The sequence below is a fragment of the Delphinapterus leucas genome, chromosome 11 (genome assembly GCF_059928025.1).
Source record: "Delphinapterus leucas isolate spDelLeu-1000000601 "Yukka" chromosome 11, BTC_Dleu_Yukka2, whole genome shotgun sequence".
Taxonomy (NCBI): Eukaryota; Metazoa; Chordata; class Mammalia; order Artiodactyla; family Monodontidae; genus Delphinapterus; species Delphinapterus leucas.
In genome coordinates, this window is record NC_143139.1 from 6,160,458 (window position 1) to 6,176,944 (window position 16,487).

Here is a 16,487-nt window from a genome sequence, read left to right on the forward strand (position 1 = left end):
CTCTGCAATGTGGGTGGGCCTCATCCAATCAGTTGAAGACAGGAACAGAATAAAAAGCCTGACCTTCCTGCAAGTAAGAGGGGACTCCTTCTGCCTGCTGACCTGGACATCAGCCTTTCCCTGCCTTCAGATTCAAACCGAAACACTGGCTCTTCTTGGGTGCGAGCCTACTGGCATTTGGACTGGAACTTACATCGTCAGCTCTCCTGGGGCTCCACCTTTGCCAGCAGCAGACCATGGGACCTCCCAGCCTGCATATTCTCCTGGGCCAATTCCTCATAATAAATAAATAAATAAATAAATAAATATATATATATATATATATATATATAAAAAATATATGTACATACACATATCCTGTTAGTTCTGTTTCTCTACAGAAACCTTACTAATCCAAGCCTCACCTCTGGATAACTGAGAAGGCAGAGGTGCTCGAGTCCTGGCCTGGCTGACTGGCCCCTGAAGCTGGGTGGGCACCAGAATCTGGGGGAGGGTCTTCCCGCGCAACTTTTGCAAAAGTCATGGTTACCAGATCAGAATGTCTAGAAAGCCAGTAATATAGGTTACTGAGAATAACGTCCAATAATTTACAAAGCTTAATGGAATTAATGTTTTCCTCCTAAGGGGCCACTCTAAAATGTCACGTTTCTCTGCTTTTTAGCTGGGATTACATTAGTCCAGCGTGGTGACAATGGTCTTCTCACACGCATCAGAAAATACCTAACGGCAGTTCTGTGCGTCTTCAGTTCGTGGAAATGAGAAGATGAATTATTCCTTAATAAATGCAGTTTAGTGGGCTAAACAAATATTTCTAAACATGGATCCCACGGAGAGAATTAAAGTCTGAACGGCATTCCTGCTCTAAGCTTTATCCCTGGATTGAGTTAGCGCAGCAGAAATCTACCTACCTAACTTGGTAGTACAACCTTTCCTGAACTACAGTTAAACACGACATCCTCAGTTTTTGCCCAGAATCGGTTTAAGAAATGGCCATAGGAAGAACATTCCAGCACCTTATATAAAACTCATATTTACTGAAAATATGTCCCTTATATTGTTCATGTCCTTTACATAAAATTATGCTTTAGCAACAGGAAAGAGTTCGCCTCCTTTTACCAAACAGATGCTTATTTCTGCAGGTTACGTAAACCGTAGTCATTTCTGCCTTGGCTACCGGGAAGCTCAGAATGTATTTGTCTCACTTGCATCCATCACCCTTATTTTCTTATTTCTATGATCATTATTTCCCCTGCACTTCCCACTTCCCCCCAGATTAATGATTCTTTTTTATTTGTCCCCTTTCAAAATGATCCATTTGTATTTATGCTTTTGGTCGTAATCCATCCCAAGTCCTTTTTGGGGAAATAGTCTGAGATGTGACTCACATAACCCAGATTCGTGGAGGGAGAGCAAGGTCTCCACTTATCCCACCGGCTGTCTCTACCCTTTGAAACAGGCGCCTTCGAGCTCTCGCCTCTGTGCCGTGGGGCCTGAGCAGTCTTCCTGTTGGCTTTCCCCATGACCGCGCTGCAGACCTCGCACATGGAGCCATTATGTTTACCGATGCCCCGAGGACCCACGCTCTATGAAACAGGAGCCCTCCAGCACGCAGTCCAGAGGCCACCTATTCCTGCCTCTATGGCGATCCCCGTCTGGGGGCTGCCGGCTGCCTGGGCAGATTTCAGGAACTGGACCCAACACTGAAGATGCTGCTGGGAAGAGAAGCAGCAGGGAGGAGCAGTCCCGACCCGGGCCAGCCGTGTGCCCTACACACATCACACGCGAATGACGATACCGAAAACAGTAGTAAGACAGGCTACGCCTCTGCGACAGGCCTCCGAATACACGGTCACTTCTCCTTACGGCAGCCCTCCACGGCACTCATTACTCCTGTTTGGGAGATGAGGGGAGCTCTGAGCCTGCGTTCCTACAAAGGTACCACTGGCTGGAGGTGAACAGCATCTACATGCATGCGAAGAACTTGTAAGCTAAAGTCCTTACAGGCTCCTGGGAACAGCAAACGTGACCCCTGTAATATAAATCATTCTATCAACAAAGCTACGAAAACTTTGACAGACTGGACGAAAGTGATTTCCACCCATCCCAGGCATGTCCCTTCTTCCGAAATTAGTGGACTCTGGCTGGATGAACACGCTTTCGTTAATACGACCAGAACAGACTCTGTTACCTCGTCCCCATCAATTCTCCCGGAGGCGGGGTGCTCGTTCGTATATATAAAAAAGTCAGTGATAAATCAACATAGATATTGACCACCTTGGTAAAGAACAGAGGTGAGAAAGCATCCATTTCAAACCGTCCCAGGTTGCTCAGGGCCAAAGGCCAGGCCTTCCTGCCCCCTTCCTGTGCAAGGATGCCGAGTGTCCCTCACAAAATACTGGCTCTTCTGTTGTTGTTTTTGGAAAACAAAGGCTTCCTTCCAAGACTCCCCCCCCCACCGCCCACGGTTAATATCTGTGCTCAGGACTCCGTGTCCCTGGACGCATTACTGTGGATTCGTCCAGGTTGGAGATCTTGATGTTGTGATTTCCTCCCCATCTTCCCGGTCTCTCCGGACCCTACTGAGTTATGATCCAAACCTCCATCGGCCTCCACCAGCCTGGAGGATGCTGACCGACCCCACCCCATGCCTCAGTCTTCCTCCCCGCCCACCCCTGCCGCCAGGACGTGGCTGTCTGCAAATGTGGTTTACTCCCATTGTAGTCACTTCCCAAGCCCATTAAAAAGAGGGGAAAATGCCACTGGACTCAGTGCTAGCCCTGCAGACTGCCCCATCTCGTCCTCACCACCACCATGCTCCTTTCTCACCCCAGGAACTGGGTCTAACCCGCCCCTGGAATTGGCATCGCACCCGGGATACCAAGTTATATCCTCCTCTCATGGTTACAACACCCCCGGGGAGGTCAGTCACAAGCCGCTGTGGTCTGTGAGTACAAAGGAGATCTGGGGCCCTGCGGCTGAGCAGGGATGCCAGCACAGTCCACCTGTGTGAAGTCCGGGGCCTGTAGACACTACGGGGAAAAGTTCCTTCCGTTACATCTGGTGCTCATCAGCGCCACCACCTGGCCTTGCTCCCCGGACCAGCATTTTCCCAGACAGAATCTGTGCCGGGCTGTGCTAACGGGCTGCTACTTGACACGGTATTTCATCCGTGCTGGGATGTCTGGGTGTGTGCCTTCTTCCTGTCGTGCCCTTGGCTGTAGACTCTGGGGGCTCTGATGGTTTCTGAGCCCTTCAGGGTCTCTCCACAGACTCCCTTCCTCTGGGAGCTCCATCAGTGTTGGCTGCCTATTCCGTCAGGAGGGAAGGTGACTGGGGAACTAGGAATTGCGAATACACACATAAATGTTTGAGAACACAGACACAGTAATAAACTCCTGTGTTTCCATAGCACTAGTCAAGAACTGGATTCTTACAACAACCTTCTAAGAAAAACAGGGCAGCTGTTACTATGCCCACATCACAGATGAGGAAACTGAGGCTCCGGAAGATGAGGTGACATCCCCAAATCACACAGCAAGTGAGTGCAGAACCAAGGCTAGAAGCCCAGTCTTCCAAGGACTCAACTGATGCAGTGTCTACCACCCTATGCCTCCAAAATAAAAGGGAAGGAGGGGAAGAAACAACCGAAGGGTCCAACAACAGGTGAATGCATAAAGAAGATCATATTATATATATAAGTACACACACACACATGCATATAATGGAATATCATTCAGCCCCGAGAAAGAAGGAAACCCTGACGTCTGCAGCACCACGGCTGGACCTGGAGCACGTTACGCCAGGTGAGTGAGTCAAGGGAAGAAAAGTACTGTATGACGTCACTTACACGTGGAATCTAAAAAGCCAACCTTGTTAAAACAAGGAGAAAATGGTGGTTACCAGGCAATGGGGGTGGAGGGACAGGACAGACGCTGTTTAAGGGCACAAACTTGCAGCAGGTAGTAAATGAGCCCGAGAGACCTCATGCACAGCTGACTGAGCACACACAGCAATAGTGTATCATAACCATCAAAGTTGCTAAGAGTCCGGAATTTAGTGATTCCAGCCACTAAAAAGGATAATTAGGTAACATGACAGAGAGGCTAGTTATGGCTACAGTGGCAATCATATCACAATCTATGAGTGTATCAAATTAATATGTTGTACACCTAAAATTTACACAAGGTTACATGTCAAATATATTTAAATGATAAAAAAAGAAATGCAAAAAAGAAAAAGAAGGAAGGCGACTCAGAGATGGCTGCGTCATGACACGTCCTTGTTCTAGTCACCTCAACTGCAAATCCAAGTGCAGGTACTTCCTAAACGATGGATGGTAAGTTCCAATAGGCTTAGTGTATGGGGGCACACGAGCTCTGGGGGCAGATGTGTCACATAAGGAAAACTATGCTCCCGCAGGCATGAGCTCATGGAAGGACAAGCAGAGACCAGAGTGACCAGCACTACTTGGGGACTGAGACTGTGAATAAGGTGGAGGAGGAGGTGACAGAGAGAGAGGTGCGGTCAGATGTTCCAAGAACAGAGAGGGAGGCTAGAAGACGGCTTCAGGACATCAGGAGAGAGGTGGAAGGGAGAGGGAAGAAGGGACGGACGAGCATGAGGGCGAGGAAGGATGGAAGAGCAGCAAAGGAGAAGAAGGGACAAAGAGCAGAGAGGAGAAGGGTGCACACTTCCTCTAAGTCTCTGTATTTCCCGCAAAAAGGACTGTCCTGGGGAGAGAAGCAATAGCAGAGGCATTAAAGTTTGCTCACCTTCTTTCCAAGGATCAGCCAGCACAGATAAAAACATAGGAAGCAAGTTACAAACCGAAGAGATTAAGAGAACGTTAGATATTCATATAAGCCAGAGAAAGGAGAAGAAAAAAATATATATATATATATTGAAGGCAGAAGGAAGACAGGAGAAAGAAAAGGGGAAGGTTGGTTAAGTGAGGGCACCCCCAGAGGGAAGCAGACACCTCCATCCACAGCTGACTTGGGTCATGTGGCCATCAAATGGGGACACCATCAGCAGAGGAGGGGTGGAGGTCCAGAGCCAAGACGGTGCCTGCACCTGAGGACAGCGGTGCTGGGACTGAGGGGTCAAAAACCAGGAGACAGAGAGCTGAGCAGTGCAACTGAAGGGGAGAAGGTCACAGCGTGATCCTCGTGAAACCAAGACACTCAGGCGTGAGGCCCCCAAACATGTACCTTTTACTGGCAAGGTGTTTGTAGCTAATATTCATGCTCACGCTTGTTCATTGTTCAATAGTCATTTGTCCTCCTGCCACGGGTGTGTTATCCACCTTAACAGATCTATAAGAGCAGAACCCACAGAATTCATCCTTTTTGAATAAGGGGTGCGTGATACAGCATCACACATGACGATATCTGATGAGTGATTTTTGACGAGAACAGATCTGCTGTAGCGAAGATGGTGTACACATAGCCAGTGATGCTAATCCAGAGGTTCTGCTCTCTCTAACCATGCTACTGATAGTGGAGATGGTGATGAGAGAAGGCGGGTGGTAATAGTGGTTGTGTAGAAAGCAGCAAATATGCAGTTCTGTTAATGACGGGGATGGTGAACATTTATGGTAACGGCAGTAAGAATGATGAAGTCGTGATCTCTGCAAAGCTAGGTCACCACTTGGGAAGTAAAACTATTGATGGATGTGTGTGTGTGTGTGTGTGTGTGTGTGTGTGTGTCAGAGACACAGACAGATCAACTATAGATCATTTATGGTTAAACTAGAGTATCACCTGTTCCAGGGCCCTTTCTAGAGACGCCTCAAATAATCAAAGTCAATAACCACCCTTTCTCCTAAAATACCTAGTAAGAAAAAAGAAGAGTGAATCTGTGGACACATTTCTCTTATCTTTGGAGGTATTTGCTGGATTTTCTTATGCAAGGGAACTGTCATCCAGGAATTCCTTGGGGAATTTTTAAGTTATACATAGACTCCAATGGCTGAAAAGGACCTCAAAAATCATCTGAATGTGTGGCTCTCAACCCAGATGGGCATCAAAACCTCCTGGGGATTTTTTTTTTCACAATACTGATGCTAAAGCCTCATTCCATACCAGCCAACTAAATCAAAGCCCCAGGTGGGGTCCAGGCGTGAACACTGTGGACACTTTCCCCAGGTGACTCTGATCAACCCGAGTGAGAAATAACCTTCCATTTCACAGAAACCCACGGTCACACCAAACTTAGTGACAGAGTCACAACCAGAAGAGGTGTCTTCGTGGCAAGCCTGGCGCTATTCTCCCCACAGGCTGCCTGCCCAGTCGGCAAGGCTCGCTAGTCTGCGCTCATTGCTACGCTCGCTCTAAAGAAATGCCTGGCCATGCTGGGAGGGAGGGAGAAGGGGGCTACAACAGAGAAATCAAGGAGCTGGACCAGGGCAACGTGAGCTTCTCGTGGAGCACGTCCTGGCGGTGCTCTGAGGTGACACGATCTCCCAAGCCCAGCCCCTCCCCTCCCATCTCTTCCTCGTCTCCTCCGCTGTCCCAAACTTAGCGTCCCCAGGGAGACAAGTGTGATTCCAACTCCGCAGAACCCAGGTCCCACCTGGCCCTGTTCCCGAAGCTATTCACACATCCAGCCAGCCCTCAGGAGGCCCCAAACCCAGAAGAAACATGCTCATACTTTCTTGGTGGGAACTTTGATCTTCAAGAATTCCGCCTCTCGGGCCAGCACTTGCCATGGGGCGTGGATCCGGACAAAGACGGAGCCCTGGCTTTTACTCTGTAAGGGACGAGGAAGGAGAAAGAGAAACACTTAGGAGACATAGCTTAAATTCCTGATTCCCCAACTCTCCCAAACAAGAAGCCCAGACCTGTTATTTCTTCAGTTCTCTTTCTTTGTTCTCTTTATACCTCACCCAGGGCCAGCCCCCTCCCACCCATACCCCATTCTGGTCTAGAAATGCTCTCATCCAGAGTAGGGAAAGGTTCCCAAAGTGTGCTCCCTGGAGCTTTGGTGACTTCAGAGGAAAAGGGGAGTTAAAACAATTGTGTTCAGAGATTTGCAATGCAAGCAATTATAATTTTCACAGAAATCCCATTAACGCTTTTTTTTTATTGAAGTATAACTGATTTATAATATTGTGTTAGCTTCAGGTACACAGCATAGCGATTCAGTACTTACGTAGATTATATTCCAGTATCGGTTATTACAGGATAATGGGGATAATGGGTATAATTCCCTGTGCTGAACGGTATATTCTCATCACCTATTTTATACTGTACTGTAACTACAGCAGTTAGTCAGTTTACCTCTGCTGGATTCAGTGAACAGTCTGGAACCTGTCTCCACACAGATATTTTCATTGTTAAGTTTGTATTTTTGTTCTACTATTTCGCTGTGTCATAGCCCAAATCACAAAAGTGGATCATCTGAGCCTAAAAGTAATGACATAACTAATCATGTAAATGGCACAACTCGGTATAATATCATAAACATAAATCTTGGGCAGGGCTCCGTGTGAATACAGCTATGAATCTAGGTCCCAGGACAAGTCATTCTGTGAGCGCACTGATTTCACCCAAAAATGGAAAGTAAGGAAAGGAAACACAGCGATGAATATCTGAAAATTAGGTTGCATTGACTCAGCAACTCATCTGGCCCGGGGCACAGGATATGCTATAAAAACTGGTCAGATGACAACATGAAGCCATCAGTTTCTTCTCACCTTCAAGGAAAACCTCAATTTTTTTTCAGAACAAGCACACAAAGGAAAAAAAAAAAAAAACACTTTAATTCATTTTGTCACTAAATGAAAAAAGACCAAAACAAGCAGGAAAAATGGGCAAGAGCCCCATTATTGGCGTGAAGCTTCTAAAACTACCTGCAAAATGAGTTACAAACACTGTGTTCACAAAGGAAGCAGAACAAGCCAATAGCAAAATCCCTCATCCGACGAATGCTGGGAGTCACAGAAACCCATGTGATGCAGGCCCGAGTGCCACTGACAATTAGGATACAGCTGCTGAGGGCGGAGTGGGCGCCGGGTCCTAGTGAGTGTGCCCTTCAGAGAGATGCGCTCTCAGTTTCTTGTTGCATTCGCCCCCCGCAGACCACACTACAGGGGAAAGGCGGGTTTGCTGGCTTCCTGTGCATCCCGTGAAGCAGGCTGTACGGAGGCCAGGACTGAGGAGGCCCCAACCCTGCACGCAGCAAGAGTGACGCTGCTCACAGAAAAGCAGTGACAGTCCTCTGCGAAGTCATCTGCAAAGACCAGCTGGTCTCCGTCGATGCGCCCTCCGTCTCAGTTTAGCATTGAAGATGCCAGTGGAGGCATCTGAGCACATCCCCCCGTGTGCCAGGCAGAGAACCAGGTAGCAGGGAGAAGACTGCTTTCCCCACCAAAGTGCACTGTCTACAATGGGGCTCACGCGGGTTTTTGAGACGATGAATAAGATAAAAAGACATTTTATGGTGCTCGTAATGCAAGTGAAGACTGTCTCTCTGATTCTGAAGGCACTCTACCATGTCTTCAATAATTCAGACGTCCGGAAGCTCCCCCCACTTCGGGGATGAAAGCTCCTGGCTTTTGGGGAGAAGAATGAAGAAGAAACCAGCATTTCGCAGGAAGGCTGAACGGTGGTCTGAAAGTCTCGGACGGTCTAGAGTTGACAAATACCTGAAAACAATACCCATCACTGTGGCGCATCTGCACTGAGTATGAATCGTGCGCCCGGACAGGGCAGGGAGGTTGTGTGTTTTGGTTCGTACTATAGTCACAGGTACTATCACTCTCCACTTTATTGTTCAGGAAATCGAGGCAGGGAAAATTCAAATAATTTGTCCAAAGTTACACAGGTAGTATGATTTTGAAAAGTATTCGAATCCAGGCAGTCTATGCTCTACCTGGTGGTTTTCTCCTCTCATCCCAAAGACAGACAGGACACTTACTGTGCATAGTTAAAAACCACATCCGAGGGCTGCAACAGAACTTAAAGACATGCCTTTTAGACTAAAATTGAATCAAAGGATGGGAGGAATCTAAGAGGCAGTCCTAAGATGAAACACTGAGCCTTCAAGCTCCCAAGGGGACATAGTTCCGACAAAACCCTGGAAGCGGCTTTCACTGGGAAATTGCCCCAATCCCTCTGTCCACCTACGGCCACAATACCAGGACCACTAGACGGAGTCATCAGTCACTTGCTGCTACTTCTAACGGTAATTTTAGCTTTTCTAATTTAGCGAAAAGAAAGAGGAAGAAAAGAAACCATCTGTGAAGCTGACCTGAAGTCCCAGCTCTCCATCATGGCCCCAGAAATGATGTTTTCAGTGAAACATGGGAGACAGTACCATCCCTCTCACCAAGATGAAATCGTGACTATTACTGATTTTTAAATATTTGGTTTCATCTTTGTTTTTAAATTGTGATGAACCCCTTTTTTGTTAACTTTATCTGGAAGTGGTGCCTCAAGCGTGTACATGTCCATGAAGTGGCTGCAGGTGCTTGAAAAAGGGGTTGGGAGGGCCAGGGTCCACCCGTGGCCGTGGTGGCAGACTGCTAGCTGTCCCCTGAGAGCCATTCTCCTTTTATTTTTTAACTAAGCATATGGCCTTCCGGAATGAAGACTGCATCCCACTTGAAGTTAGGTGTCACCGTGACACTCATTCCTGGCCTATGTGGTACAGGTGGAGGGGTGAAGCAGCTCCTGGTAGGCCCCCGCAAAGATGCAAGTGCGGGGGCCTACTTCTGCCCCTTCATCCTCTTCCCTACCCCTGGATCTGCAGCCTGACACACGAATACAAGTGTCTTAGACCTCGAGGTCAGAGTCAAGGCCAGAAAAGTACCAAGACAGACGTTGGGTCCTGACTCTATGGAGTGCCTCCGCCACCCTGGGCTGTCTCTGGGATTTTTATGTGAAAGGTAAAACTCCACCTTGTTTAGCCCCTATGATTTTAGAGGCGCTATCGATTGCAGCCCAACCGTGTATTAAACTGATGTAAAATTGTTCCCCAATGTCGGGGCATTCGTTCCCTCCAGCAAAGCATGCTGCTTCGCCATTCTGCACAAACGGAACTTGTTTCAAAGGAAAATAAAAGCTGGAATGCAGTTGTGCTGGCGCTAACATCTAGTCACCATGTTTCTTTCATGCCGTGCGACATTGTTACCTTCTCATAAGAAGAACACAGAGATGTATGTCTCCCGGAAACAAACAAACAAATACTTGAAAATCCCTCAGCAGAACCGTCACCAAATGCAGAAGCTCTTTTTACTAACCCAGACATCGAAAAATTGGAAGTTAACATAAATTGAACTAAAAAAGAAAAAAAAATGTCCTGTTCTCCAGGCCCAGCTAACTTCCATCCTACCTTGGATTTGGATTCCTTTAGGCACAGGAGGGGAACAGAAAGAGCTTGGGATTTGGATTCAAATAGATTAGGATCTGAATCCTGGATTTTACAGCTGTAGGACATCGGGCAAGTCACTTAACGAAGGGAGCCTCGGTTTCTTCATCAGTAGATGTCGGCCGCTGCAATGATGGGGATTCGCTCTACTCAACTAAAATGGCGGCTTCTTGACAGTACCTGTCACTTCGTTTGTGTCCCTCAAGCACCTGGCACAGGCTGGACACAAAGTAGGTCTTCACAGAACTCCCGCAACTGATAGAAAAGACTTGGGGAAAACCGTTCCTGTTAGATTAAAATCTTGGTTTGTTTACTGCCTTGAAGTTTTTTTTATCTATAGGATTTTCAAAATGTCCCATGGACCTAAAGGAAACCATGGGTTCCAAGTATTATTCATCTCTAGAATTTGAGGACACGGTCAGAAAGCATTGTTTTCCGAAACCAACACAAAATTTAACACGAAGTATAAGAGATTAGGCATGAGAGCATATAATCCATCCCTAAAAGAGGTTTCATAACTAAGTAATCAGAGTGAGTGGAGGGGCTCCCAAATCTCATCAAGCAACTAAAATTTAAGTTCATGTAAAATGAGCTGAAACGTATAATTTGTTTCTGGTCGTCAGAGAAAGGAGAACCAGTGCACGAAGGTTTCTCTAAGAAAGCACAAACCCTTCCATCTTGGGGATGCACTACCCCAGGGCTAACAAACGTGAAATACACGATGGGGCAGGAATGTCCCTCCAGCTCAACTGAAACATCTCACAAAACTACATACCTCTTTTCCCCATGATTCCATGTTCATAAAACCCTACAAATTCTGTTTCTCCGGTTCCTGGGTATCAGGAGGAAGCACCCAAGAGGAGGCTGTCAGTGCTCTGGTCAGAGGAGATGATAGTCCTCAACCATCACCTGACTCTCAGCTCTTTCAGCGTCTTTCAAGGTGTGTCAGCTGGTTTCTTTCCTTCACCACTAAGTAAACCAACAGAAACCTGAGTTCACAAGAGGCAGAGTCAGGTCCCCACCTTGAGCCCATGCCCTAACTCATCCGCCAGTCTCTCCCCTCCTCCCTTCCTCGCTCAAGTTGACCCAACAGCAGACCTGATCACACGCATGTTCTCTAAGGCACCAGCCCCTCCCGCCCTCCTCCCTGGACTCCAGACACACAGCCCTTCTCACTGGTTTCCAACTGGTCCAGCCAGCTTCTCAGTTCAGAACCTGCTAGGGGCAGGCTTCCCTGAGCCCCGAGTTTCGCGTGGTCCCCCTCTTACCTGCGCAGCTCCCATCCCCCTCCTTCCTAGCACTGACCACTCCTGCACTCACCGCAGGCGGGTGTCTAACGCCTGCTTCCTGGCCAGACCTAAGCTCCATGCAGACAAAGGCTGCGTCTGTCCTGCTGACTGCTTTGTCCCCAGCAGCCACCGTGCACCTGGCACACAGTAAACGCTCAGTAACTACGTCTTACAACTTCCATACACACACACAGATTTCATTGGTTCTGTTCAGATCCTGTGACCAATTTCTAAAAAGTGGCTACCCTTAAGTGTCATTCCTGAATCTTCGTCTCATGCCCACAACTAAAGTTGTTCAAGTTTCCACCTGACCGGGAACCTTATATAAAAACCTCGCGGGAGGTCGTCTCTGTTCTTCTCAGTAGCCCTGGGGTCCTCACTGCATCTTCAGGGCACTGCTCCCATCCCTAGAGGTCTACTGCATCAGCATGAGCTCATCCCGGTGTTCACAAAACAGCCTGAACTGAACTGGAGCTGGACGTACCTGGAACCTGTCTGCCTTATAGGCTCGTAAGGGTGTTGCAGCCTTAAGGAGAAGAATCGGGGATGCTCTGAAGAATAAAGGACACTTCAAATGTAGAAGTCGTGGGTCTCTTTACCTTCCAGGCATCAGACTTCCACGTACCGTTCAACACCCCCATGCTGACGGCTCAAAGCAGGGTCAGCTGACAACCACGGTGCATTTCTGAAGAGGAACTGACTTGGCCAAAGGATGCTGGAGTTGAAGAGCCCTCCAGCGACGTTTCACAACTTTCTCAAGTAGCAGATGAAGACCTCGGAGCTCAGGAGGCTGAGTGGCCAGGTTATGGACACACAGCTAGTTAGGAGCAGAGCCAGGAATGGAATCCAGGTCTCCTGACATCAAGGTCCATGCCATGGTGCCTGTGAGGGATAGCGTCACGTGTCTCTGGGGGCTCCCAACCCGTCCAGGGCAGTTCTATGCCCCACACACGGGAGATCAAGTAGATGGGGGACAGGGGACTGGGCGTGGGGGGAGCCACGCTCCCAGACACCTCTCCCTAGAGCTGCAGCCACTGCTCAAAGCCCTTGTCAGGGACCGGAGGCCGCGCACTCCTGGTGAGATTTTCCGTATGGTTCACGTCTCGTTGTCTTCCAAAGATCGCATGTGGCTTCACCAGACCACGTCCCCCCTCCGGAGAGACGAGAATGAATGGGAGGCAGTCCCCGCCAAACGCTGGAACCCGATACTCCACAAGCCTCCTTCCCCGCAGCCCGGCCAAGCCAGCCCGATGCTGACCCTGGACGCCTGCGTGCGCTCTGGGCCCAGCCTGCCGTGAGAACACTAGCTGTAGCACACTGCGGCCCGGAGCGGGCTGCCAGGGGCAGGGCGGGGGCAGGGAGACGATGGAGAGGGACCAAGGCGGGCAGACGCCTCCCAGATGTCACCAGCCTGGGTCACCTCGGACCCGCAAGGAACAAGGGCATGCGGTCCCATGGGGAGGGTGAGACGAAACCGCAGGGGCTCCCACATTCTCGGATCACTGAGGTTGACGTCCACGCAGCTGGAGGACTTACACCAGGCGGTACTGAGACTGTGGCCGGGGCAGACTAAGGAGGAGTGTGGGGTGTAGCCCTGAGAGCAGGAAATCAGAGCAGAAAATGAGAAGGTCCTCACAACGGCCCCATGGAGGAACACCCTGGTCTACCTGTGCCATCGTTAAGACCAAAGTCTTAACTTCCTTCAGGAACCTCCAACCCATGGTCCGGGAGCAGGGTCTGCCTGGGCCACCCAGAGACACAGTGGCTTGGAACTAAGTGCAGGGAAGAACTGGAGGAGGAAAAGGTGAAAACCTGCTTTCCCGGGAGGCCCCAGATGACCCTCCTCTCCAACCCTCTCCTCCCCAGGCCAAGGGGAGGATGGCTGAGTGATCAGCAAAGACGGAGGGCAGGACCAAAGGCCCACCGGACCCTGCCCCAGGGACCACCCCCGCCCCCCCAAAAAATACCAGTAGCAAGACTGCTCATATAGAAAAGGCTTCTCCTTCCCAAGCAAAGACTGGGGACAACCCAGCCAGGGTCCTAAGGCGATGGAAACTCAGCCACCCACTCTTGTCATAATTTTGTCAAAGGAAACAGCTGTCACCAAAAGTTCCTGGAAGTGGGGGATGGCCTCCTGTGCTACCAACATGGACAGGCGCCCAGAAGAGATGACCTCTGGACCTGGTAGCACAGTCTTTAAACTGTGCATCGCACATCACTGTACTCCCCACGGTTGGCACCCAGGAAACCTCTTCTCAAGCCCAGGTGAAAAACTGGGGAGGAGGGAACCCAGCAAAAATTAAGGAGTCAGACCCTCCGATACACCAAGGGCTGAGACAGCCAGCTCCCCGCCTAATCCCTGACCCACAGGGGCCCCCAGGGCGGCCCAGCACTCTGGAAGGACAGGGACCTCATGGGGAGTCAGCAACAGAGTGGGAGTAAGTGTTCCCTGGGCTTCTTTCCACTTCAAAAACCCACGGAAGAAAACGGGGGAAATCTTCACCATTGTCATGGGACAGACTGGTCACGGGAAGGCCATGGGTATTAGGGTTCGAAGACTGACTGGGTCCTGGGCCCCAGCTCTGTCACTTCCCAGCCATACCATTTTTGGCGAGTCACCAAAGCTCTTGAAACTCACAGGCAATGTTAAAATAATTGAAATGATTAATAGTAATACCACCTGGAGGAGAGAAGGATGGACTGTATGAGGGACCCGTGGAATCTTTCAGGGGTGGTAGATATACTCATTGTCTTGATTATGATGATGGTTTCATGGGTTTGTACATATGCCCAAGCTCAACAGATCAGATCATTTTAAATAGGTACAGTTTATTATACATCAAATATACCTCAATAAGGCTAGGGAATAAAGACTTGCAAAAATGTAAAACAGTGCCACATTTCTCACCATTTTTTTCTTTTGAAAAATATTACTTTTCGTTAAAATGTGTTATTTATAACATACAAAATGTCATTTATAACATATAAAATGTGTTTATTTATGTTACATAAACATATTTTATGTTTGTATGTAAATGTTTATGTGTATGTAAATGTGTATGTAAATGTTTATGTTTATGTAAATAATATGTTTATAAATACATAAACATATTATTTATTTAAAATATATTATATACTGTTAGCTTTTAATTAATAAATAGGTATTCAAAAGCTAATACTGATTCTATGGTAACAGAATCAAATGAGATGATGCACAGGGAAGTGTTTTGCAAATTCTAAGCTGTGTATGAAAGGGTTTTTTTAAGAGCAAAGGTCAAGGGCAGCCAGTGCCAAATCTCTGCCCCGGGACTCAACGTGCAGAGCGTCCTGCTGCCCCTTGGACCACAGGGCACATGCCCTCGACCTCCACAGGGATGCGACCACGCTCCTTGGATCCCACTTGAGAGACATCAGGGCTGAGCCCACCGTGGCAATAGTCCCTGGCTTCCCCGAACACCCCCAAGTGAAGTTAAAGGAGAATGTTTCCCTTGGGAATTTAGAATGTGGGAAGTAACAGGCGGAACGGAAGCCAGGAGCCAGAGACCCAACTTCTACCACAGAAGAGGATAAAAATCCATAAGCCCTGAAGATGTTGGCAGAAAGAACGGCGCCTCTCCCAAGACCAGGCCCCAGGCACAGAGGCCCAGCCCCAAACAGAGGGGGAAAGGTCACAGATAAGCTGGAGGAAAGACCAGAGGAAAATGCCGGCCTTTCCTATTCGTCACAGGAGAACTATTTTGGAGAGTCGACATCTCCCAAGTGGAGTCAGATGCTGCAGATAGCAGCTCTCGGCAACCTCTCACCCCACCGGGACACCGCAAGCATGTCAAAGCCCAGAGAGGTGAAAGGCAGCTGCAGGGCAGGGGCAGAGGGTCGCCTAGCTGGGCCGCTGATAGAGACCTGGACCAAAGATGACTCATAGGTCCTGGCTGGGCTGGGACAGTCCCAGGTCATGTCTTCTGCCTCATCGTCCTATCCAGTGCAGCATTTTAGTATTACCAGAAATGTCCCAGATTAGACAATAAATCATAGAGTCTCCCTACGGATCACCAGTGAGCACCACTAAATTCAACAGCCAGCAAAACCTTTGGGCAGGAATGCCCAGTATCTCCTTCCGGACCTGCATTCCTTCGGCCCGTGTAATAAATGTCCCACTCAGAGAAAAGCATTTCCAGGAGTTTAAAAGCCCATCACGTTACCTTTCAAAGTACCCATCTCTCTCGTATTCCTCCTAACTCAAAACTTGTGTGATGTTTTGATTCAGATACTTGTCTTCCCTCCTCAAGACACTTCTATAAAACCTTCATGCTCTCAGTCATTAACTCCCCTCGCCTTCCCTCCAAAAGATGTGCCCTTGCCTTGTCTGAGCAGTGACTCACCTCTCCCCTAAGGAATATCTCCACTGTTTCCTACTATTCAATCACCCCATCGTATTTCAATTCAACAAGTATTTATTGGGTAACAACTGTGTGACCAGCAGTATGCTAAGAGTTAAGGGCACGCAGAAGAAATACAAGCCATCCTGCGGCTCCCAGTCTCCTTAAAAACCAGATAAATGATATCTAACGCACAAGACAGATGAATAACATCATGACCGGGGTGATTAATGTCCAAATGGACAGGACGACTAGTCAATGCTCATTTGTTGGCCGTTTCCCCTTTCACTCATCAATAATTGCTAGATTTTGCGCCCAGAGAAATGCTCTTCCCGGATCTCAGCCATATGTTTTCGGTAGAACTGACCCCACCATCAACTCCAGGAATCAGATCAATTAGCTTGAGCCCATCGGCATACCCATCCCCCTGGCCACAACAACTAGTTCTGGA

The 16,487-nt window shown here is 48.6% G+C and overlaps 1 protein-coding gene across 8 annotated transcripts in view; it reads right to left on the minus strand.

The window, feature by feature from the left end:
- ANO2 (anoctamin 2) overlaps nt 1-16,487 on the minus strand; it is a 336,711-nt gene that overhangs the window by 253,163 nt on the left and 67,061 nt on the right. For 6 of the 8 annotated variants that reach the window (XM_089920173.1, XM_089920168.1, XM_089920166.1 and 3 more), the window contains one exon: nt 6,652-6,750. The exons of the other annotated variants lie outside the window; for them this stretch is intronic. In XM_089920173.1, coding sequence (XP_089776299.1) covers nt 6,652-6,750 — 99 coding nt within the window. The remainder of the gene's footprint in view (nt 1-6,651; nt 6,751-16,487) is intronic. 8 annotated transcript variants of the gene reach the window in all.